General features: G+C 51.8%; 1 protein-coding gene across 6 annotated transcripts in view; it reads left to right on the top strand.

The window, feature by feature from the left end:
- CLSTN3 (calsyntenin 3) overlaps positions 1–19,648 on the top strand; it is a 38,719-nt gene extending 19,071 nt beyond the window's left edge. For 2 of the 6 annotated variants that reach the window (XM_021092406.2, XM_003126516.6), the window contains exons 9-18: positions 3,006–3,168; positions 3,809–3,865; positions 4,588–4,745; positions 4,878–5,026; positions 10,437–10,663; positions 11,121–11,291; positions 12,082–12,227; positions 12,469–12,604; positions 18,548–18,750; positions 18,853–19,648. In XM_021092406.2, coding sequence (XP_020948065.2) covers positions 3,006–3,168; positions 3,809–3,865; positions 4,588–4,745; positions 4,878–5,026; positions 10,437–10,663; positions 11,121–11,291; positions 12,082–12,227; positions 12,469–12,604; positions 18,548–18,750; positions 18,853–18,993 — 1,551 coding nt within the window. In that variant the 3' untranslated portion in view covers positions 18,994–19,648. Of the gene's footprint in view, positions 1–3,005; positions 3,427–3,808; positions 3,866–4,587; positions 4,746–4,877; positions 5,027–10,436; positions 10,664–11,120; positions 11,292–12,081; positions 12,228–12,468; positions 13,196–13,250; positions 13,798–18,547; positions 18,751–18,852 lie in introns of those variants that run through there. The other 4 variants (XR_014803887.1, XR_014803888.1, XR_014803889.1 and 1 more) reach the window with 3 other exon arrangements.
- Positions 19,649–24,947: the final 5,299 nt, after the last annotated feature.

The following is a 24,947-nucleotide window of genomic DNA, read 5'->3' as shown; positions in this document are numbered from 1 at the left end:
TCAGGGGAAGGGATTCCAGGGCTGGGCTGGGCATTTTCTGGTTGCCTCCTCGTTCAGTCTCCACTTTCAGTTCCTAAACTTTCTAACCCCTGGCTCTCGAGTTCTCTGGCTTGTCTAGTTCCAAGGCTTGTCTCTTGCAAAAAGCACTCATGGACTAAAAGAAAGTGGGGAACAAATTACTACCAACACCCAACCCAAGCAATCATCTGTCCCCCTTGTTTTGTTTCATCGCTTTCTTACCAAGAAACTTAACAGTGCTTATCCCTGACTCTCAAGGAGTTAGCATGTTGTAACTGGGGAAATAAGTAATCTGAGGTACCACAGAGTGGGTTTGAGTCCTGTCAGGGGAACTTACTAGCCATGAATCTTGGTTAATATGTTTACACCTCAGTTTCTTTACCTGTGAAGTGGGGATAATAAGAATTCTATTATCTCACGGTTGTTGTAGGCATAAATGATGTAATAGACATTTATAGATGGAAAAATCAGTCTATAAGGTTAATTCTCACTCTTATTTATGATTATGAGAGATAAACAAAGATGGGCAAAAAAGAAAACAAAGAAAAGAAAAATCTCTTGAGCCAACAGCTGCTGCCTCTTCTTTATTCATTCTCCAAGCTGACCACAAGGACTATGGGGACTAATTTGAGTTTCTATTTCCTTCTGTATTTCTTGCAAGCCCCGGTAGAGTTGCTGAGTAAGCAAATGGCTGAAAAAAGGCAGGAAGTGGAAGAGAGAGAAAGGGGAATGAAAACCCACTAACTGGATAATTGAGGGCTGTCTAAAAAAGCTGCTTTTTGTGGCACTCTTTTAAAGAGATATTCTACCATTTGCTTCTTCTTGATCTTTCCCCATGTCCTTAATAGTGTAGCATTGCTCTATTTTTCTTTTATTTACCCTTATTTATTCAACAAAGATTTAGTCAAAACCAATACCCTGCCACTCTGCTAGGTTCTGGGGATACAATGGAGCCTAGGATGGAACAAAATCTCTGCTTTCATTGAAGATACATTTTAGTTGGGGAGATAGATTTTTAAAGAGTAAATAGACGTAGGAGTTCCCGCTGTGGTGCAGCAGATTAAGGATCTGGCATTGGGGCAACTGTGGCATAGGTTGCAGCTGCAGCTTGGATTCGATCCCTGGCCCTGGGAACTTCCATATGCTGAGGGTGAGGCCAAAAAAAAAAAAAAAAAAAAAAAAAGAAAGTGGACATGTAAAAATGCTAAATGATTAATTGTCAGAGTTCCTGGGTGGCTCAGCCAGTTGAGCATCCAGTGCTGTCACTGCTGTGGCTTGGGTTTGATCCTTGGCCCTGGAACTTTTGCATGCCATGGGCATGGCCAAAAACCATGATAAATTGTGATAACTGCTCTGAAAGAAGAAGCAAGGGATTGAGGTAGAGACTAGAAGAAGGCAAGGAGAGAGGAACTCACCTTAGACTGGATGTTCAAGGTAGGCTGACGGAAATGAAATGTAAGCTCATCCTGAAGGATGAGGTGCAGCTGTGAGGAGAGCATTCCAGGCAGAGGGAAGAGCAGATGCAAAGGCCCTGAGGCAGGAAAGGGCTCAGCATGTTCCAAGTATGGAAAGAGGACCAGGGAGTGAGAGCACAGTGAACCAGGGCAAAGACTGGATTTGAAGTTGGAGAGGTGGGCCCTGTGATCAGGTGTATGATGGACCTTGTTAGCTGGAGGCATTTGTATTTTGTTCCATGAGAGATGGAAAGGCTTTTGAAGGGTTTACAACAGGGATTAGATTTATATCTTAAGAAGAGCCCTTTGGCAGCCATGGGAAGAACGTACCAGAGAGACCTAAGCATGTAAGTGTGCAGACAAGATTGTCGCAATAGTACATTTGAGAGAGATTGAAGAATTCAATGCTGTGTGGCAACAGAGATGGAGAAAACTGCACAGAAACCTGAAGCTTCCAATCCTTTTTTAAAAAAAATTTTTTAGGGCCACACCCCCAGCATATGGAGGTTCCTAGGCTAGGGGTTGAATCAGAGCTGTAGCCACTGCACAACGGCTCTGCCACACCCACAGCAACGCCAGATCCAAACCACGTCTGTGACCTACACCACAGCTCATGGCAACGCCGGATCCTTAATCCACTGAGAGAGGCCAGGGATCAAACCTGCGTCCTCATGGATGCTAATCAGTTTCGTTTCCGCTGGGCCACTGAGAAGCTTCCAGTTCTATGTGGATTCGGGATGGACAGTGTGGCACGCTTCTTAGGAATGTTGATTGTTTTATTTTTTTTTTTTTTTTTTTTTTTTTTTTTTTTTTTTTTTTTTTTTTTTTATTAAATTTTATTTTATTTTCCCACTGTACAACAAGGGGGTCAGGTTATCCTTACATGTATACATTACAATTACAGTTTTTCCCCCCACCATTTCTTCTGTTGCAACATGAGTATCTAGACATAGTTCTCAATGCTATTCAGCGGGATCTCCTTGTAAATCTATTCTACGTTGTGACTGATAAGCCCAAGCTCCCGATCCCTCCCACTCCCTCCCAGGAATGTTGATTGTTTTAAAGATGTAACTGAAGAGGGGCATTTTAGGAATGAGTTTGGAGACTGAAACAGATTTTGGGCAAGGATGTTATTCCTTGAGCTTGGTGGGCAGCAATTCACTAGTAAGTCATCTCCCCCCCCCCCCCCTTTAAATGGCTGCATTTTTTTTTGAATGGCTGCACCCACAGCATATGGAAGTTCCTGGGCCAGGGACTGAATCCAAGCTGCACCTGCCACCTATGTCGAAGCTTGGGCAATGCTAGATCCTTTAACACAATGCACTGGGCTGGGGATGGAACTCAAGACCCTGAAGCAACTGGAGCCTCTGCAGTGGGATTCTTAACCCACTGTGCCATAGCTGGAACTCCTGTAAGTCCTGTTGATGGAGCAGGGAATACGAGGGCCTGTCCCCTGCCGCCCAGGAGGTGGGGCAGTGCCTTGTTCCTTGAGCATGAAGTGACTGAGGGGTTCCTGCCCTTCCCCACCCCCAGGTCTGCGATGACGAGTGGCACCACTATGCCTTGAACCTTGAGTTCCCCACAGTCACACTCTATGCTGATGGCATCTCCTTTGACCCTGCCCTCATCCACGACAATGGACTCATCCACCCTCCCCGAAGGGAGCCTGCACTCATGATTGGGGCCTGTTGGGCCGGTAAGTCTGCATGAACTTCTCTACAAAGGCACTAAGGTTTGGGGGCCTCGGTGGTTGGTGGAGGAGCAAGGGCAGCCCTGACTTCATGAGCGTGTCCCTTGCCATCAGGCAGGGTGACTGGGAAAGATCCCTGTGGAGGAGACCACAGCCCCTCAGGTCTCCTGCCTGTTGGACCAGCCATCACCTCTGACTTGGAGAACTTCCTGCTCACACATCATCAGCATCTCTCTTTCTGTAACTCCAGCCACTTCTCACTTTGTTCCATCCCAGTGATGCTCTCTGCAGCCCATTCCCACGCTGGAGGACAGTAACCCTGCAGGGAGTCATCCATCTGCCAATGTTTAAGCTGTTTCATTTTTTCCTTTCGAGAGCGTGTTTGTGTGTGTGGTGTGTTTGTGTATGTGGGGTGGGGTGTGTGTCTCTTACCAGAGCCATTGTGTTTTCTCAGCAACAGATTTGGGGTTTATCTACAGCAGACCTCTGAAGTAATCTCAGACATGACAAAAGAAGGGTTGGGACTCAGCGGAGAGGTTCCAGTTCTACCGGAGCAGGGGCAGAGCCAGAGCCGGGAAGGCCTCTCCTTCCTCTCTGTCGGTCTGGTCCCACATCCCTGAGCTCACTGGCCCTTTTTCTCCCCCAGAGGAGAAGAACAAAGAGAAGGAAAAGGGAGGCGACAACAGTACGGACGCCACACCAGGTACTTGCCATGTAGGACCTGGAGGCCGGAAAGCTCCCATCTCAGCTTTCTACTCCGGCCTCGCCACTGCCGGGTCCCCATCTGGCCTCCTTGGCATCCGCCGCCCCCACCACCAGGGGGCAGCGCCTCCGGGCGCCCGGGCCAGGCAGGCTGTCCCCGGAGAGGGGCGGCCAGGTGGAGCTGGGCTCGGGGCCGGCGTTCTTTCTCGCACACGGAGTGAAGGCGAGGGGGTTCTCGTGCTGGCTTTCCGTGCGGCAGAGCGGAGGGGACAGGAGGCAGCCACGCGGCAGAGAGACCTGGGCATCCGTGAAGCTCACACGCATTCTTCCCGGGGATCCCCGCACGCACCGCGAAGACCCCTCTCACTCTCCTCCTTCTCCCACCCCTCTTACGATGGGTCCCCTCTTTCCTCCCTTCGGTCCTGCTCTCTTTCTCTCCTTTTCCCTCTGCCGGAAGCTCTCCTCATTTCTGTTGCATCTATTTTCCCGCCCTTCCTCTCCCCGCTGGCTTTATTCTGTCCTCTCGCTCCGCCTTCTCCCGTCTCCCTTAGCCTCGTCTCCTCATCAGTCTCTCCTTCTTCTGCTTCCACCTTGCTCCATTCCGTCTTCTTTCTCAAGCCTGCTCTTACTCTCAGCTCCCGCCCGGGCCTGATGCATCCCTGCCTCCCCTCTCTCCTCCTGGCCTCCTCTCACCTCCCGCCCGCCCCTGTGTTCCTGCCCTAGGAGACCCCTTGCCGATCCACCACTACTTCCACGGCTACCTGGCTGGTTTCAGCGTGCGCTCAGGCCGCCTGGAGAGCCGTGAGGTCATCGAGTGCCTCTATGCATGTCGGGAGGGGCTGGACTATAGGGATTTCGAGAGCCTGGGCAAAGGCATGAAGGTATTGCCCCTTCCTCTGGCCCCCTCCCTCCGGGCATGGCCCCCGCTCCCGCCCTCCCCAGCCCCCACCTCTGCTCCCTTCCTCTCCCGCCTCCTGGTCCTGCTCTCAGCCCTGTCTGTGTCTGGGGCCCAGGTCCACGTGAACCCCTCGCAGTCCCTGCTCACCCTGGAGGGGGATGATGTGGAGACCTTCAACCATGCCCTGCAGCATGTGGCTTACATGAACACTCTGCGCTTTGCCACGCCTGGCGTCAGGCCCCTGCGCCTCACCACTGCGGTCAAGTGAGTGTTGGGTGGGCGGGCAAATCACAGAACGGAGCCAGTGTCAGAGCTCCTTGGCTTTAGATGAAGGCTAGGCACACCTCTGTTGTTTAGGGATGGAAGACTGAACCTGCCCAATTGACATAGTAGTGCTGGTAGAAGAGCCTGGACTGGACTCAGACTTGCAACAGCCAATTCATTACTCTTCCCACTAAAGCACACTTCGAGGATTTGGGGGTGTTTTTTGTTTTTGTTTTTGTTTTTATTGGAGTATAGTTGAATCACAATGTTGTATTAGTTTCAGGTGTACAGCAAAGTGACTCATATGTATATTCATATGTGTGAATATATATATTCACATGGATATATATATCCATTCTTTTTTCCTGTGTAGGTTATTGCAGAATATTGAGTAGATTTCCCTTTGCTACACAGCAGGTCCTTGCCATTTTTCTATTCTGTACATAGTAGTGTGTATATGCCAATCCCATCCTCCCACTTTATCCCTTCCCCTCATGGTTTCCCCTTTGATAACCATAAGTTTGATTTAGAAATCTGTGAGTTTGCTTCTGTTTTATAAATAAGTTCTTTTGTATCATTTTTATTAGGTTCCACATATAAGTGATATCATTTTTGTCTTTCCCTGTCTGATTTACTTCATTTAGTGTGATAATCTCTAGGTCCATTCATGTTGCTGCAGATGGTATGATTTCATTATTTTTTTATGCTGAGTAATAGTCCATAGTGCTACAATGATCATTGGGGTACATGTATCTTTTTGTATTTTGCTTTTCTCTGGAGAGATGCCCAGAGGTGGGATTACTGGATCATGTGGTAGGTCTATATTTAGTTTTTAAAGGAACCTCCATACTGTTCTCCATAGTAGTTGCATCAGTTTACTTTCCCACCAAAAGTGTAGAAGGGTTTCCTTTTGTCTACACCCTCTCCAGCATTTTTGTTTTTTCTCCAGCATTTATTAATGATGGACTTTCTGACCGGTGTGAGGTTTGGGGATTTTAGTCTCTGTGCCTCTACGCTGATATGTAAAGTGGGACCAAAGTGGATACTGGATTGGGAGACAGGAGACCTGACACTAATTCCAATCCAATACTAATTGCCTGGATGATCTTGGGCAAAAAGCTCTAATTGTTTGATTATCAAATCAAATAGGACGATCTAAGCCTGAGGGTTGGCAACCTATGGCTCTGTGGCCAGATCTGGCCTGCTGCCTGTTTTTTGTAAAGTTTTATTAGAACACAGCCTTGCCCATTCATTTGCATACTGTTTATGGAAATGAGCTGCTTTTACCCTGTGATGACAGAGCTGAGTTGTTGGGATAGAAACTGGCCCAAAAAGTCAAAAATATTTACTGTATGGTCCTTCATGGAAAAAGTGTGCTGACTTTTGAATTCTAAGTCAATGATTTTTGACTCCAAAAGAAAAATTTACCTTACTCCAAGGTTTATTAGGTGTTTAAAAATAGAGATTAATTGAGAGGTAATGAAAACATAAGAGTTACTAGCTTTTTATCATTGAGCACATGCCTTAAAGCATAACAATAGAATGTAACTCAAACAATTGTGAGAATAAATGATATAATCTAGGTCAAAGGCCCAGTGGAGAGCCTGTTCTGCAAACAGTTGGCTATTGTTACTTGAAGACACATTCACCCCTTATTAGCTCTAGGGGGGCAGTTTTTAGGAGCTACTGCCATCTAGTGGGTGGATTGCACAATGCAGGGGTCAGGATTCCTGAGTCAGATTTCCTTTCTCCCCTGCTCTGCCTGTTTCACCCAGAGCTGCCTGAAAAGAAACATCTTTGACTTGCCCCTATCCTGGCAGAAGTGGGTTTGGAGAGGAGTGGGCTCTGAGCCCTGGACAGTGACTGGGAATGATATCAGGCCTCACCATTAGAGCTGTGGAAAGCAGGGGCAGGGTGTTGGGGATTTCGGCTACTGGTCCACAGCGCGGTCTTGATGCGGAGCTGAAGGCCATGGGCAGATGAGGTCACGTGCACACAGATCGGTGCTGAGGCTATGCCTCACCGTCTTCTAGTGAGAACTCCAGCAGTTAAAGGGCCCTTCTCCAGCTCTGAAGGGGTTCATCCCTCAGGGACCAAGGAATGGCCTCCTCCCTTTCAGAGGCGCAGGAGCCACATCAGGGCGAGGGCTCTGTCTTCCGGTTTAGAGTGGAGTCTTGCAAGGGAGGTGTTGACACCCTCTTCATTGACTGGCTCATCTGAATTCCTCCAACCTCTTTCCTCCAGGGGAGAGGCTTATCCAAGGGCTGGTAACCTGACTTCGGTCCTTTAGTAGAGGGAAGGGGGCTTTTTCCTTTTTGAGGTTAAGAAGGAGAGAGGTCTCATTTCTCCATTTCAGGACTATTGTGTGGTTAGTGCTACCCTAATAGTTCCTTGAGGTCATAGGAGAAAATACAGAGGTGTGTGTGTGTGTGTGTGTGTGTGTGTGTGTGTGTGTGTAAGAGGAAGTGACAGCCAGTAGCGTTCCCTTCCTGCGATGTATATCTTGCCCTGCTCCATGTGGCTCCCCCAGCGTCCATCTAAAGCTGGTTTTATGCAGCTCATCAGTCAATGTGGTTTTCCCCTAAGGTTTATTTTTTTATTTTTTTTATTTTAAGATTTCTTTCTTGGATTCTTGGAAAGCCCATCTACTCATGGCATTGACCACGGAACAGATGGCTACCGCATCTTTTTCTCTAACTTTGTTCTCTTTCTATAGCTCTTGAATTTCTACCTGCTTGCTATAACCTCTATTTAGAAGTTCTGCCAGCACCTCACATATGAGCTAAAGCTGAAATGATGATCTTCGATGCCTGAGCTAGCCCCTCCCCTGAATTCTCTGCTTCTGTGATGGTGTCTCTGTCCTTGCAGTCACCCTGGCTTGCAGCCTCCAAGTCACCTCCGATTCCTCTCTGTCTCTTTCCTCCACGCCCCATCAGATGCCAGGTCTCCCAGATCCCGCTCGGCGCTGTGTCTGGGATCTGTCTCCTCTTTTTCCGTGTCTGCCAGTATGACTCCAGCAGGCTCTCATGACCTCTCCCCTGGCCTATTGCTATAACCTTCTAACTCGTTGGCTATCTCTGTTATTCTAACTTCAGTTCGGCCTCCACCCTGTGGCTAGTTTAGCGATCCTAAATCAGAATGTTCATCCGCACCTTTCCCTGCTGAAGAAGACATCAATGCTTCCCTTTTGCCCATGGCCGCAAAATTGCCCTCAGAGCCCTCAACCACCGTTCCTGCCTTTCCTGCTTCCTGGTCCTCTGTTCCCCTTAGTGTGCGCCTCACCCAAACCATCTACCCTCCTTTAAAGGCCAGCTCGCTTGCTACTTTTCTTGATCATTCCTACCCTCCCTTGCCAAATGCCCCACTCCCATCCTCTCCCTCTCTGAACTCCCATGGCCTTGTGTTTGTCCCACGGATGTGACACTGACCATGGTGGCCCTTGTTTTAAGGTTTGGGTGCCCGTTCTAATCTCTCCACCAGATGGTTAGTGCCTTCAGGTCTGGGCCAGCCCCCGAGAGTCCCCTTTGCGTCCCCTTTGGATCCCCCATTGCAGTGGGAAAGTCTGTTAGAGGTGGTGCTCCCAGAGTCTGCTCGGGAGGTTTCCCAAGAGGCTTTTTTTTTTTTAATTACTTAATTTTATTTATTTATTTTTGTTTAATTTTTTTTAGGGCTGCACCTGCGGCAATGCCAGATCCTTAATCCACTGAGTGAGGCCAAGGATCAAATTCACGTCCTCATGGATACCAGTTGGGTTCATTACCATTGAACCACAAGGGGAACTCCCTTTATTTTTTATTTTATTTATTTATTTTATTTTTAATTTGTCTTTTTGGGGCCACGCCAGAGGCATATGGAGGTTCCCAGGGTAGGAGTCTAATCGGAGCTGTAGCCACTGGCCTACACCACAGCCACAGCAACACGGGATCCTTAATCCACTGAGTGAGGCCAGGGATCAAACCCATGTCCTCATGGATGCAAGTCAGTTTTGTTTCTGCTGAGCCATGATGGGAACTCCTTATTTTATTTTATTTTTTTTTTTATTTTCCAAGAGTGTTTGATCTGGGCCTCTCTGAATGATCATGCAGACTGTTTCAGGTCCCGTTCCTTGTGGCGCAGGAACTCAGCAAATTGTGGGTGTTGTACCTTCAGGGGCTCTAAGCTCACAGCATCCGCTGAAGTTAGACCTTCTCCCTTTTGCCTCCAGTCATCGATCTGGGCCCACTCGGTAACAGGGGTCCAGTCCTGTTTTCAGTTAGCACAGGCGTGTGGTCCACACGCCCTGCTCCGGAATGACCACCTCCCCTGTGAAGGCTGCTTATTCAAGGGGTGCACTTCTTTATAAATAAATTTGACTTGTGCAAATCCAGGCCCCACCTTAGGCCTGTGGTTGAATGGAAAAATCATGAACTTGGAATGAGAGGAATGGATTAAGCCCAGACTGGGACACCTATTTCCTTTTTTTTTTTTTTTTGAGACCAGAAGTCCAAAGTTTTTTGTTTCCGTTCTGGAGAACTAGTGTCAGCAAAGGTGGTTTCCAGTGGAACTCTGAAGGAATATCCATTCCCTGCCTTTCTCCTAGCTTCTGGTGGCCTCAGGCATTCCTTGGCGGGCAGGTAGAATCTTCCTAAGTCTTCACATGTATTTCCTTCTACAAGTGCTTCTGTAGGACACCTATTGCTTATATGGCTAAGATGCTTGATCCAGGAGCTTTGGTTTCTTATCCCAGTTCCCACAGCAGTGACAGAAGGTTAAGTGAAATAAAGTGGGCAGAATGCATCATTAACCAGCAAGGGCTGTGAGATTTATTGATTCTGAAGGTGATTCTGGGAGCATGATCCCCAGTGGCTGTGCTCTGGTTGCTCTGAGCTGGCTGAGTTCTCTATTGAACCTTCGCCGCAGCAGCAACCCAAGCTGCTGCAGTGACAATGCCAGATCCTTAACCCTCTGTGCCACCAGGGAACTCCCTGCCACCCTACTGTTGATGTTGAATATTTTTTGATGTGTATCTAGCAGATGTTGTACTGAATGCCCCCCTTTTTTTTTAAGTCTCTTGGGTGAAGAACTGTGTAGGTTTATACATTTCTGTAAATTCAGTTCGTAAAATACAGTTTGATAGATGTTCCATAATCTGAGGGTAGGGCACTGATGATGTTATCGCCCCATAGGTCAGCATTGCCTGACTTTCTGTCCCTGACCCTTGCCTGCAGTGGCATCCTCCTGGGAAAGGGTATCTCCCCGCCTCCCTCTTCGCTGTGGGGGTGGTGGTCGTGTAGAGACACCATCCTCCTTTCCTTCCTTATGTGGGGTGCTCTCCGTAGAGGTGGAGGCCCAGAGCAGTGAAATAGAATATAGGCTATAAGGGAGGGGATGTTGGGGTCCCAAGCTGCCTCTCTCCCCTCTTCTCATGTAGGTGCTTCAGTGAAGAATCCTGTGTCTCCATCCCCGAAGTGGAGGGCTACGTGGTGGTACTCCAGCCTGATGCCCCCCAGATTCTGCTTAGTGGCACTGCTCATTTTGCCCGCCCAGCTGTGGACTTCGAAGGACCTGAGGGGGTCCCTTTGTTCCCTGATCTTCAAATCACTTGCTCCATTTCTCATCAAGTGGAGGCCAAAAAGGATGAGAGCTGGCAGGGCACAGGTAAGGAGGACTCCAGGGGGCGACGTCCTCCAGAGAAGGGGTCTGTGTCTGGAACCAGAGTGAAGGAGAAAATCCAGGGCTGGACATGAGAGAGTGACGTCATCCTGCATTCTCTCGACTGGAACCACTGACTGTTGGGGAAGAAGAGCCAGTGGGAGGCCCACGGGCATAAGGAGGTTCTTGAAAGTGATGCTGGAGTCCCTTGTGGCTCGGCGGGTTAAGGCTCTGGGATTGTCACTGCTGTGGCTCCGTTTGCTGTGGTGACACCAGTTTGATCTCTGGCTTGGGAACTTCCACATGCTGTAGAAGTGTCAAAAAAAAAAAAAAAGGGAAAGAAGGAAGGATGGAAGAAAGAAGGAAAATGATGCTCTCAGGGGATGGTCCTAGGAGGAGAGGAGGAGTGGCCATGAGGTGGACCCCACAGCTCTGACCCGGTTCCTGACTCTCTTCCATCCAGTGACAGACACGCGCATGTCGGATGAGATCGTGCACAACCTGGACGGCTGTGAGATTTCTCTGGTGGGGGATGACCTGGACCCCGAGCGGGAGAGCCTACTCTTGGACATGGCGTCCTTGCAGCAGCGAGGACTGGAGCTCACCAACACGTCCGCCTACCTCACTATTGCTGGTCAGTGGGGCCCGAGAACCTGTGCTCTTTCCTGGGGTGGGGCCTTCCTGTGGTCAAGGATCTGGGAAACCGTGGGGGACCTACTTCCGGGACCAGAGATGTGGGCAAGTGTCACCTTGCACCTTCCCAGCCTGGAAGAGCCCCTGGCTTCCAGGTTGCCCCTAGAGATGGTGGCCTTGCTTGACGGTTCTTGTCCCAGCTTCTCTCTCCAGCCCAGCTCACCTGCACTCCAGTCTCCACTCTTCTTTGGCTCCATCTCTGACTCGCTCTCTAATCCTCTAGCTGTTTGGTCCTTGCCGTCTTCTCTATCTTGCCTCTCATGCATCTTGTGCACACAGCATGGCTTTAAGTCAAGAGCTCACCCCTTAATGAATGGGGGGTAGTGACTTGACAGCTTCTCAAGGAAGCCTCTTCTTCATCTTCACCATGGAGAATAGGAGAAGATGGGGTGACCGGTCCCCTCCTGTTTCCAGCCCCTTCCAGAGCCGCAGAGAGGACTTCCGTGTTTTCCCCTCTCCATTTCCCTCCTGCTTTCACCTCCCTTCTGTCCTGCAGGGTGTCCTTCTTTCCTTCTCTCCATCCCTCCCCACAAGCTGCAGAACTCCCGGAAGCGGACAGAGGGTCCTTTACCCCCTCAGGGTGGGGTGTGTGGGGCGGGGGGATGGGGAGCATCTCTTCCTCTGAGAACTCAGGTCACAGTCCTATTGGGGGGTGTCAGCTGGTGGGAGCCTGGAAGAGAGACCTGGGGCCTCTTCGCTGGCTCCTCCCCTGAGCTGCCTTCTGTCCCCAGGGGTGGAGAGCATCACAGTGTATGAGGAGATCCTGAGGCAGGCTCGTTACCGGCTGCGACACGGAGCTGCCCTCTATGCCCGGAAATTCCGGCTTTCCTGCTCAGAAATGAACGGGCGTTACTCCAGCAATGAGTTCGTGGTGGAGGTACCCAGAGTCTCCTCCCTCCCACGCACCCCCCCACACACCTACCTCACTGCCCCCTGCAAGGAGCAGGGTTGCGGGGGACCGATCCCCTTAGTGGGTGGGGATGGAAACTGCAGCAGGGATGGGATGCCTGGCAGTGGGTGCCATAGAAGGGGAAGCTGGGGGACAGGGTGGAAGAGCTGGGCCCTGGAGGAGAGATGGGACTGGGGAGAAGCACCCACGAGGCCCACCCTCTCTCCAGGTCAGCGTCCTGCACAGCATGAACCGGGTGGCCCACCCCAGCCACATGCTCAGCTCCCAGCAGTTCCTGCACCGAGGTCACCAGCCCCCGCCCGAGATGGCCGGACACAGCCTGGCGAGCTCCCACCGCAACTCCAGTACGTAAGGCTGCTCGGGGCCAGCGGCCAGTGGGTGGAGGGAGTGGATTGGCACAAGCATCCTTCCCTCCACTACTGGGAAGGAGGAGAGGGGAGGAGCGGTGGGCTCTGTTCCCTGTGGAACCTGACCTGGTTGAGCGCTCTGATCCAGTCCCTTCATCCCCCGGATCACTCGGTTTCCCTCATGTGGAATGTGAGCCGCGTGTCATCACAGGGGTGTTTGGATCTGGGATCACGGTCTGTGTGGGTTTCGCCTTTGTTGTTCCGCTTCCTTTGTTATTTCTCAACAATGGCAAGTTAGCCCTGGACCTAGGGATCCTCAAGAGTGGAGCTGTCAAGTATGTATTAAGCACCTAGTGTGTACGAGCACTGTCCTAAAGCACTAGTAGGAACACCAGAGAATGAAAAGATAGACAGACATAGCCCCTGTCCTCAAGGAGAACATTGGTGCAGTTGCGTGTGTAATTATGTGTTAGCTATAAAGTCATACACTATTTCTAAAACAAAATATGGAAATATGCAAAGTGTCACATCCAGATGGAGTGCTGCCTTTCAAAGAAATCTCATTCCCTGGCTATGGTTGTTTTACTAGTGATGCAATTTTTTTTTTTTTTATCTCATTTCCTGGCTATGGTTGTTTTACTAGTGATGCAATTTTTTTTTTTTTTTTGTCTTTTTACTGCTGCACCCGTGGCATATGGAGGTTCCCAGACTAGGGGTCAAATCAGAGCTATAGCCGCTGGCCTATGCCACAGCCACAGCAACACCAGATCCTTAACCTACTGAGTGAGGCCAGGGACTGAACCTGCGTCCTCATGGATACTAGTCAGATTTGTTTCCTATGAGCCACAATGGGAATTCCAGTAATGCAATTTGTAACTCACAATTTAAGGGTTGCTTAATTATAGAAAAATTAGGAACCAAGTATAAGAAAGAAAAGTCAGCTCTAATTCCACCACAATTGACCATTGTTAATACGGTATATTATGTGCCAGTTTTGGTCTATGTCTTTTTTTTTTTTTTTTCTCTTTTAACAAAGGTGGGAGGAAACTACTTTTCAGCCTGATATTTATGCCTAATATTATGAAAGGATTCTTCTCCCACATTGTTAAAAAAACTGCAAAATGGTTCTGATTTGCTGGAAATGATTTTGGGAATCGCTTCTTTGTAGAATTGCTTTTCAAGTCAATTTATGAGTTGCCTTTATTTTTGTTACTTTTGGGGACACAGCTTGCTTTTGGCCCAGGTCAGTGTTACCCAACTTCAGCATCCACTTTTGTCACAGTTGGCTCTCGATAGCATTTTGCATTTGTAAACCTAAAAACCACTCTCAGAGGGCAGAGATTTATCACTTTTTGGAAAGGTCAAAAGGCATATCGGGAGTTCGTTCCTTTGTGGCGCAGTGGTTAACGAATCCGACTAGGAACCATGAGGTTGCAGGTTCGATCCCTGGCCTTGCTCAGTGTGTTAAGGATCCGGCATTGCCGTGAGCTGTGGTGTAGGTTGCAGATGTGGCTTGGATCCAGCGTTGCTGTTCCTCTGGCGTAGGCCGGTGGCTACAGCTCTGATTGGAACCCTAGCCTGGGAACCTCCATATGCCGCGGGAGCGGCCCAAGAAATGGCAAAAAGACAAAAAAAAAAAAAAAAAAAGGCATATCGCAGACTCTGAAGGCAATTTCCTAAGGAGTTCCAAAAATGCTTTCTTAGAAGTTCATGGTCGCTGCACCCTGAATGGACAGCACTCACGTCAACCATGTAATAATAAGAAGAGTAAATACGGGTATGCCAGGTACCACAAGCATGGCTTTACACCTGTTAACCCAGTGAGTCATTACAGACAACAGATGAAATAGGTGCTAGAGTTATGCCCTCCAAAGCCAAGGAAATGGAGGCCCAGAGAGGTTAGGTATCTTATGCACGATCACAGAGCTAGAAAGTGGTGGAGCCAGGATTCGAATCCCAGCAGTAAGAATCCAGAACCCTTCACTAACCATTACCCTCCGTGCCCTCTCTGCTTATTCATTTAGTTATTTTGGTCTTTTTTTAGGGCCACACCCAAGGCATATGGGAGTTCCCAGGCTAGGGGTCAGATTGGAGCCATGGTTGCCAGTCTATGCCACAGCTCACGGCAGCGCTGGAGTCTTATCCCACTGAGCGAGGCCAAGGATTGAAACCGGGTCGGGTTCTAGTTGGGTGTGTTACCACGGAGCCACAAGGGGAACTCCCTTCACTTGTGTTTGATGCTTTGAAAAGAGATCTCATTACTTTGTAGTTGCACCTAATTTGGAGGCGCTCTGGGGGCTTCCTGATGTCCTTGACTGACGCTAGCTCTCCAGGGCCCCAGGATTCAGTCTGATTTCCTCTCCTTGGGCAGCGGCCACCACTGTGCAGTCTCTCGTGTTTCCTTTACCCTGGGACTGGCTCTGCTTTTCTTTGCTCTCTCTGAAAAGGCCTGCGGGGGGCCTTTTAAAGTGCTTTTTCCTGTGATTCCTACAGTAAAGCAGATGGGAGTAGGGGCGAGGAGGGTGGATAAGGCGTAACCACGCTGAAAAAGTTCAAGGACACTTCACACAATCTTTAGAGACGTGTGCGTGAATGAGACCTGTTTTTGTTCAATAGACCCTTTGGGGCCATGATCCTCCACCTCTTTCTCCAGTTCTTTTCATGGGGATTATCCCATTCAGCCTTGTCTGGGTTGGGCACTGGGTCCTGCCACTCAGATTAGGGTCAAGGTGGGTCCAGGTTGGCACGGATGCTGGGCCTGCCAAGACGCTTGTCCTTCTTTTCTTGGCTGGCTTTGAGATCCCAGGCGAGAGTGGCAGCCTCCAACTCTCCAAAGCTCCTAAGCATGGCAGGAAAGAGAGATCAGTGAGAACCGGGACAGTCAGCCAGGGAAGGTCTTGTGGTGCCTTCAGAGCTTGAGCTTAGACCTTGAAGGTTAGAAGGGAATTGGGATGGACATGAGAGAGAATGAGAGCTTGAGAATTGGGGATGGGTGGCTGGTTTGTGGGGGGTGGTTTTATTTGGGGAGAAGGAGGCTGTCTGAGAGGAGTGAGTTGAGCTGATAGAGACATGAATCCAGTCCTTCCCAACTCTGATGCACATCAGAATTGCCCGGGGAGCAAGAAGGTTGCTCGGTGCCTAGGCTGCAGCCCATACTCGTTAAATCAGAATGTCTGCGATGGGGAGCCAGGCACCACTGGTTTCTAAAGATCCTCAGGTGATTGCCACATGCAACCAAGTTTGGAATCATTTCCCGATTTTGTTACCTACTGGTATCTGGGATTTTGCGGAAAGACTGATAGTGCAGTAGGAGAAAAATAAAAAGTGAATTAGGAAGTGAAGAGTCAAGGACAGTGATGAAAGAAGAAGATGAAGTCAGGGAACAAGTTAGTTCATAAAATACGTGCCGTGAGATACTGTGGAGCTGCTAGAGTGACCGGGATTTGGAATCTGAGCTTCCTTGTTGCTGAAACAGAAGGAAAGCCTAGCAATTAGGAAAGGCATGTGATGGGATCAACTAGTGTTTCAAGAGGAGCCCAGGACCCAGAGCAGAAAGAGGTTTCTCCTGAGGCTCTTCACAAGGGTGTCCATGAGGGACTGTGGACAGGGCTTCCGTGGTGGCTCACAATCACACGAAACCAGGAGTTTCACACGGGCCATTGGCTGAAACTAAAACACCCCTTCCTGTTGGCCTTGGAGGTCATTCAAGGCCTGAATCAACTGCTTGGATCTAAAGCAGTTAGAAAGAGTGATGGTGCTTCCTAAGCTCTTGATTTTTGTTTGTAGCTAATTTTAAAATCCTCCCATCTCCCTGGCCTCCTGGCTCATTTTAAACTAATTAACCACATTTGTTTGCCTGAAGATGGAGTGTCTGCATTTTGTCTTTCCGGTGGTCATTTCTAATTCCTGGCCGTTGACTTGTCATTTCCTTTACTGGGCCAGGGACTCAAAGGGACAAATGCATTTGATTAAGGCCCAAAGCAGAAGTTTGGCTTGTCATCATTGTGCCCCTAGAGCAAGTTCACCTGCTGTGGCCTTTACTCTAAGCAGGGGTGGGTTGGGGGTTCCTGTCCCTTCCAGAGCCTGGGCTTAGCTGCAGGGACTTCTACTGGTGGGGTCGCTGCCCCAGATCTTGCCCACAGACATGGAGACTGGGAAGGGTCTGCCTCCCCTCCCCCATCCCAAGGGCATTGAGAAATGCTCATCCAGCCAGGCCCATCTCTCCCCGGAGCTGGTGCCCAGGGAGTCTTCCCCCCCCTTTCAACAGAGTTTACTCAGCAGCATCTGCTCTAGTTGGCCAGAGGCCCCAAGTGGGCTAAGGGTTGGGTCAGGCTGGGGCCTGACTTGGCAGAGTGCCGATAGGGTGGCCTCAGGGAGGTACGAGGCTAGTGCCTGCTGGGACAGGGCGTGCTCCCACACCTGGGTGGCCCTGGAGCGTGTGACGGTGTGTGGGTGCTGGCTGCCGGAAGGATGGGTCTGCAGTAGTGTGTGAGGGCTCCCATTCATGTGCTTCTCTGTGCTCTGCTCTGTCTCTTGACAAATGAGTCTTAAAGGTGGGAGATAAATCCGTGTGTGTGTGTGTGTGTGTGTGTGTGTGTGTGTGTATGTGTGTGAGACGCCCAGGGTGTGGACCTCCTGGAGTCTCAGTGGTCACTGAGCCGCTGTGCCCACACGGTGGGCAGGGCTGCGTACCCATGTGGAGTGCAGTGACCCAGCTGCCTGTGAGGGCCCTGGGCCTGGGGGTGTGGGTCTGGGGTCTCTACATCCACCTGCTGTCCCTGGGGCTGTGGGCTGCCCTGCTGCTTCTCCAAATGCCGTATGTGTGTGCAAAGGAGGCCGGCAAGGCTCTGCTTTCGGCTGTTGGCTCTGTGGCCCTCATGGCCCAGGTCTGTGGTGGTTACATCTTCCTGCAGGGGGTGGCCTGGTCTGCCCAGCTGGCAGGGCGCTGGGTGGCGCTGCACATGTGGCTCTGCAGCGTCTTGCTGGAGACCTTCAGGCGCATCCTTTTGACCCTGCCTTATGAGCAGGCCGCTGGGTGGCTGCTCTGGGCAGGGGTATGGGCCAGCAGAGGCCTGGCGCGGATGCATGGTGTGGTGAGGTTGGTCCAGCTGTGTGCCCACACCCTCCTCCTGGGCATGTCCCTGTGTTTGCACGTCTGCTTTGCCTCCATCAGCTCGAAGGTCCGCGTGAGGGTCTCAATGCCCTTCCGAGTCCACGCCCCTCTCAGCCTGGGCTTCAGAGTGAGGCCGCAGCCTCAGAGGCTTGACCAGGCTGAGGGGGAGGTGGGAACACCCCGAGGGGGGCACAGGCCCCAGCTGCCCAGGGGCCTCAAGCCCATCAGGAGGAGGGACGTGCCGCCAAGCAGGCGCCAGTTCTGTCCAGGTGGGTAAGTGAAGGGGCTGCTCTCTGCCCCTGGGGCCTGTCCCCAGCCTTGGGTGCCAGCACCTCCTCCTGGCAGCCAGGCCACTCTTGGAGCCTGCTTCTCCTCTTACCAGGCAGGAGGCCCCTCTCTCCTCTTGCACCAACAAGCTCTTGCAGCTGCCTCTGTCCTTCCATCGCTGGGCTTGGGCCCCTCCTTCCTGGACTGAGCGGTCCCTAGGGAAGGCACAGGCAGGAGGACCTGGGCAGGGTCCAGGCCTTTCTCTCTGGCTGCTGAGAACAGGGCTGCTCACTGCAGGGGGGCTGGGAGGCCTTCTCCGCCCCCTGTCCGTGCCTCCTTTGCAGGCCTCACCCTCTGTCCCTCTGTCTCTTGGGCCCCAGCAGCAGCTGCTCTGCCGCCCTTTCCCTCCCCTGGGTGGGGGCTTGGCTTTTCCTCCAGCTCCTATGGGGGAGTTGCCTCTTCTGGGCCATCATGGACCCTGTCTTCTGCTAGGGGACCCCTCTGCCCAGGACCCCCTTCCCAAGCCAGGTCCCCTCAGGTGCCCCTGGCTCTCCCCGCAGTGGTCCCCAGTGCCGCGACCCTCATCATTGTGGTGTGTGTGGGTTTCCTGGTGCTCATGGTCGTCCTGGGCCTCGTGCGCATCCACTCGCTGCACCGCCGTGTCTCGGGGGCTGGAGGGACCCCAGGGGCCTCCAGTGACCCCAAGGACCCCGACCTCTTCTGGGACGACTCAGCTCTCACCATTATTGTCAACCCCATGGAGGTGAGTGCGGCGGGGGAGGGGGGCAGTAGAGTCGGGGCTCGGCTGGGGGGCCCCCCTCCAGCCTCCGGGACTTCTGCTGAGGCCCCCACCCACCTCCCCCAGTCCTACCAGAGCCGGCAGACCTGCGTGGCTGGCGCTGCAGGTGGCCAGCAGGAGGACGAGGACAGCAGCGACTCTGAGGCAGCCGACTCGCCCAGCAGTGATGAGAGACGCATCATCGAGACCCCGCCTCACCGCTACTAAGGCCTCCATCGCCTCCCCCCGCCCCCAGCCCAACAGAGAGAGAGAATTTTCCCCGGGTGAGACAGACACCCCCAGAAGGGAGAGAAGGACATTCTGAGAGAAGAGAGCCTGGGAGGGAGGGAACTCTTGGAACGAGTCATGCATCCCGTAACCTCAGAATCCCTGGGATCCCCCCCATCCCCCTACCCCTCACTCACCCACAGCCCACCCCCTCTGTGCCTCTGGGCGCTGACTCCCCTGGTGTGGGAGACTTTGGCTGCCTTTTCTGCCCCCAGGCAGCCGCCCCCTTCCCTGTCTTGCCCCCCAGTGACCTGCGCTATAATGGGGGGGTGGTTAGGGACTGAAGGAGACCCTGTCCTTTACCCTCCCCCACTCTCCTGTCCACAGAGCCCCTGATCCAGACCCCCCCCCCAAAGCTGGGCCTTCCCTGCTTCTCTTACGACCACCCCTTCCCATTTCACTCTGGGGACCCCTGCTTCTTCTCCTGGTCCCCTTCCCTCCTCTTTCGTCCCCTTTCCCCTCCTCTCCTGGCCTGAGGTCCCACAGCCCCTTCCTGCAGGACCTGGTTGTGGCTGGGTTGTGGGGATGGGAGCCGGGGTGGGGGCCCCGGGTGTATTATATATAATGTATATTTTTTCATGTCGTCGTGAGCGCAGCCCCTGTGTTCTGTGTGCAGCCTCGTGTGTGCGTGTGGCATCGTTAAGTCCTGGGGTGGGGGTAGGGGGATGGGTGTGGTGGGACAGGGGACACATCCTAGGGTTTTCAAATAAAACAACCAGAAAAAAGCTAAGTGAGCTGTCTCTTGCCTGCCTGATCCTGTGTGGGTGCCATGTGGGTGGCACCTCTGAGTCTCCAGCCCCTTTGGTCTCTGAACTGAAGTCACTGGGGTCGGATGGCCCCCACTGCCTTCTTCTGATTCAGGAAATGCCACAGACATGGGGGCTTTGTGGGGGATGCCATCAGCCCTTCCCCATCTCTTGGCAGATTCCCGTCTGGAGCACCTGCGTGTCCAGGCAACCCTGCTATCTGTAATAATAGAGAACAGGGAGTTCCCATTGTGGCTCAGCTGTAACAAACCCAACTAGTATCCATGAGGTCGTGGGTTCGATTCCTGGCCCCGCTCAGTGGGTTAAGGATCCGGCATTGCTGTGGCTGTGGTGTAGGCCGGCAGCTGCAGCTCTGATTCGATCCCTTGCCTGGGAACTTCCATATGCCACAGGTGTGGCCCTTAAAAAAAGAGAGAGAGAGAGAGAGAGAAACAGAGAAGAGAGGGAATGGGCCCTGAGACGAGTCCCCCAGGTAGCGAGGGGCATAAGCTGTTGGGGTTATTTCAGAAGAGTGAGCCTAAGCGGGAGCATCCTTCCGTGCCATCCTGGCCCCAGTAAAGACTAGGGATCCAGGTCTTAATTTCTTCCTGTGGACTTAGGGGCTTTGAATATCAGTAAGGCTTTCCCTACTTCTCTATGGTTCTCGTGGGCACAGCGGGGTGGAGGTGGAGCTCACTGGCCCACCATGTGTGCCACTGCCGAGACCACCTCAGCAGGATGGGGCTGAAGAACCAGTGCTGTGAAACTTCAGGAAAAAAGTTAACATAAAACAAGACACAGAGACATTTATATTAAGTAAAGATGGGAACCGGGGGACTCTAGGTCTCAGGGACCAAGAGCACCGCCAACCACACTGCCTTGAGGATGACGTCAAGTGAGGAGGGGGCTATAGGTGGAGGATATAGGGGTTTTTTATTATTATTATTATAAGTTCTTTTATTATTTTAAAAGTCACTTAGCTGGTAGTTGATTAAACTTTTACTCTAAACTTTAGGCGTTTAAGAATCATTAGCATTTGAGTTAGCTATCTAGGCATAGCATTTCAGAGAATCCTCACTGTGCCTGGGTTTGCACCTTGGTTCTCTTTGCTAATGCATAGTCTGCTAACGACCGCTCATAAACCCCTTGGGGCCATGAGGTTCCTCTTTCTCTTAATCTTTAGAGGACATATCATGCTTGTGCAAACAGCGTGCCAATCTGCACAGGTCCAGTGTGCCTAGACCGACGCATTATGTCCTCATTCGGCTGACCCTGTGAATAACTTATGCCTTTAGGTCTTTGTTCTTAAGTTGAAGTCATTCACCAGCACTGTGACTATTTTTCAAGCAGGAAGATGGGGTTCTCAGCAAAGAGGCTAAGAAAATATAGTAGAAACATGTCTCACGCCACGCCACCCTGTGCCTGGTCTTACTTCAGCCAGGTGCCCATCCTTGCCCATGGCTCCAGCTGCCAGCTGAGTTAATGTCCATGTTTACATCCCCACCCAGACCTCCTTCCTAACCTGTATTTACACCTACCTATTTTCTCTCCTCTCTGGCATTCTGTGCCTCGAACTTGACCTTTGCCTGAATTCTGCTCTAGTGTTACTCGTCCCTTTTGCCTTTCTCCCAGTTACCCAAGCCGGAAATCTGGGAGTCAGTCTGGATTTCTCCCTCTCCCTTAACCTCATGTCCAGATGGGGACTAAACGCTCATGTTTACCCCATAACACCTCTCAAATGTCTTTTTCTTTCTCTCCCTACTATTCCTGACACTGCTTCAATTCATACCGTCTTTAATATACGCCTGGTCTGTTGAAAGAACCTCTTACCTGCCCCTTACCTGGCTCCTCCATGCTCTTGCCTCTGATGTTTTGCTCCATTCCACCCAACTCCAGATCTGAGTGACTTTTTTTTTCATTGGCTGCACCTGTGGCGTATGAAAGTGCCCTGGCAGGGGATCCAACCCAAGCCACAGCACTGACATCCCTGGGTCCTTAACTGCTAGGCCACCAGGGAACTCCATGGAACTTTTCTAGCAACTCTCCTCTTGGAACTGTCCCTACTTCCGTGTCACTGCCAAGGGTCAAGTCCTGAAGCCTTGAGGGGCCCCTTCACCCACCTCCTGGCCTCCTTGACCCCTCTCTGTCACCACCCCTGCACATCTGGGCTCCAGTCACACAACACACCCCTCCTTCCCCAAACTCATCCTGCCCGTTCTTGCCTCTGTGTCTTCATGAACGGTTCCCTCTGCTTAGCGTGACCTTTCCCCTTTGTGTGCCTAGCAATCTTCCACTTATCACTGAAGACCCAGGTTCAGTGTTGCCTCCTCCAGAAAGTCTTCTGTGCTCTGGCCCCTCTTGTTCACGCCTCCATCACAGCACTTCCTACTAAGGTGGTTCGTGTCTGTCTCCCCCACTGGATTCTCTATCCTCAGCAACTTGCCTAGGGCCTGGCCTGTGGTAGGGGCTCCGTAAATGATGAGGTGGCATGTGTGGTTCTCAGACTGAGAGAAGACTTATTGGTAGGAGGGGAGATGGGGAGCTGCTCTGGTGGCCAGGAGGTCAGTGTACACAAGACAGAGGTGGCTCAGCTGATGCCCGGACAGCCTCTCCTTGTGGATGCCCAGTTCCTGTTTCCAAGTCTGTGGCAATAGCACGTGGGAGGCAGCCCTACCTGTTCTAAGTGGACTTGCTCAAGGGCTCAGAGTGATGGCTTAAGAGACAGAGCCTTCAGATGTCAGAACTTTAGCCATCGGGGGGTGTGAGAGAGTTTTTAGTTTGAGGATTTAGATGTAAGGGAGTTTCATTCCCCCCCCACCCCCCCTCCCCGCCCCGTCCCCTGCCCCTTGTTCTCTGTTCTAGTCCTCACACACCCCTGGCTGAAGAGACCACAACTTCCCACACAAAGGCTCAGAAGCCAAGTGTTTGCCCTTGGAGCCCCCCAACTGTGGCTGAGATTTAGGACCTGGGGTCTTCATTTAAGTTCAAGCCCCAGCTCTAGGGAGCGGGTGGGGGAGAGGGTGAGCTTGCAAGGAACTCTGTTCCTCCCTTGAGGTCACACATCAGCAGCACAGAGTCCATCGCAGCATCTGTCCAGCTCCCAGCCATCCTGGATCATCTGTCTCTGGGACCAAGATGGGGTTTCCTCTGAAATGCGCCATTCATGTTCATTTCCCAGAGACTCTCCAGGTTCAGAACCACTGACCATGGACTGTGCCTTATGGATGTAACCTTTCTTGTCTCCCCGCTTCACCCTCAGTGTTGGCACCCGAGATCCCAGTCCATGACTGCCAGCACCTCCTTATATGATGGCTGGGCAGATGGTCGTGTCATGATGGGAGGCGGGTATAAGCAGGAGCCTGGGGGCCTGGAGAGGAGTTTGAAGCCCCTGTGGCTCCACATGCTCCAAACTACCGCTCATTCTTGTGGGCCTAACCTCTTCTCTCAATGTCTCTGTCTCCGTCACACACACACACACACATATACACACACAGGACACAGGAATCAGGAGACAGGCAAGATGCCCACTCCCCTAGTGTAGAGAAAGGGCGGCAAGCAGGAGTCCAAATGGGTTTTTATTTTATTGTTCAAAATCTCCTGGAAAGTTTTTCCCCAACCTCCCTCCCAGAAGCTGTCAAAGCCTCCGGACGCCAGACCTGGGCCAGGATTTCCAATTTTCCTTTTTTTTTTTTTGTCTTTTTGCCTTTTTCTTGAGCCACTCCCATAGCATATGGAGGTTCCCAGGCCAGGGGTCTAATCGGAGCTGTAGCCAATGGCCTACACCAGAGCCACAGCAACGCGGGATCTGAGCTGCGTCTGTGACCCACACCAGAGCTCACGGCAACGCCAGATCCTTAACCCACTGAGCAAGGCCAGGGATCAAACCCACAACCTCATGGTTCCTAGTTGGATTCATTAACCACTGCACCACGATGGGAACTCTTCCAATTTTCCTATTCGCCTGTAATTAGAAACAGCAAATGCATCTCCTTTGGCCTCATTCAAATCTTTTCTTCTGAGCCGAGAGGTTGTTTTCCTCTTAATCCTACTCTCCGAGAGGAAAATGAGATTCCTGAGAAAATGTGTGATGGAAAGCTATGCCCTTGGGAGAAGCAGGGCTGTAGAGGCAGAGGCAGGAACCAAATGTTGGAGAAGAGAACCAGGTGTGTCTTGCTTCCTGTGACCAGACCTGAGTACTGAAAGGTCACCTTTGTGCCTTTGTGGGAGGGTGGACACACAGGCACACACCCTGCAGCCCTGGCGCTGATGTGAGGATCAGAATCAGCCCCCACTCCCACCCCCAGCCCAGGAGCTTTTTTGGGGCAGGGCCGGAATGACAAGTCTGCTCCCAGCCTTCTGGGAGCTGTGGAAAATCTCTTACTCCCTTCAGATTTTAACCTCCATGCTGGCCCCCTAAGTGTGTCCCCCGGGTCCCCTCAGGGCTCCTCTGGACCGCGTGGATGGTCCCCCGCGTCTGTCACATGAGCTGAGACGAGTTTGGGTCCACAGTACTGCTCCAAGCCCTGCGGGTTTGAGGTCCTTGACTGTGCCTCCCCGGAATCCTCCCCCCGCCCCGCCCCGCACCCCGCCCCAGGCTTCCCTCACAGGGCGCCCCCTCCTGGGCGAGCCGAGGAGCAGGAGGAAGGGAGCCAGCGCAGAGGGAGCCAGGCGAGTCCCTGGTGGGCCGGTTGTCTGCCAGACGCAAGGAGCTGGCACGCTTCTTTTCACAGCGAAGTGTCACTGCATCTCTTGTGGCACCACGCTGTTGCTCCCTAAAATACCCTGGTCCTACAGGAAAAGGACAGATGAGGGTTTAAATTTAGCAGAGGTGGGTGGGAGGGGCGGGGGGATGGAGACTCTGGGATGTGGTGGAGCGGGCTTTGTCAGAAAAAGAGTTGGAACCCCATGATGCCAGGGTGAGGGTTCTAATCCACAGGATGAGGGAAGTCCGTCCCCAATATCCAATCTCAGAGACTTAAGCCAATGTCTCCCCATCAGATGAGGTCCTTCTCCCTTAAACAGGTGAGTTGGGATTAGGCTGCCCTGGCCCCACTGGCTTCGTGGCTGGTTCGGGGTAGGGGGCTGGTGGTGGCTGCTATTAATGGGCAAAACCAGCCATCGAGAAAATCTCTGATTTTCAGTTAGTCT

Source organism: Sus scrofa, chromosome 5, assembly GCF_054392235.1.
Source record: "Sus scrofa isolate SSC_HxYL_T2T_F1_AM1 chromosome 5, Sscrofa_HxYL_maternal_Yorkshire_Landrace_v2.0, whole genome shotgun sequence".
NCBI lineage: Eukaryota > Metazoa > Chordata > Mammalia > Artiodactyla > Suidae > Sus > Sus scrofa.
The sequence above is the reverse complement of the archived record's forward strand: the minus strand, read 5'-3'. Positions and strand labels throughout refer to the sequence as shown.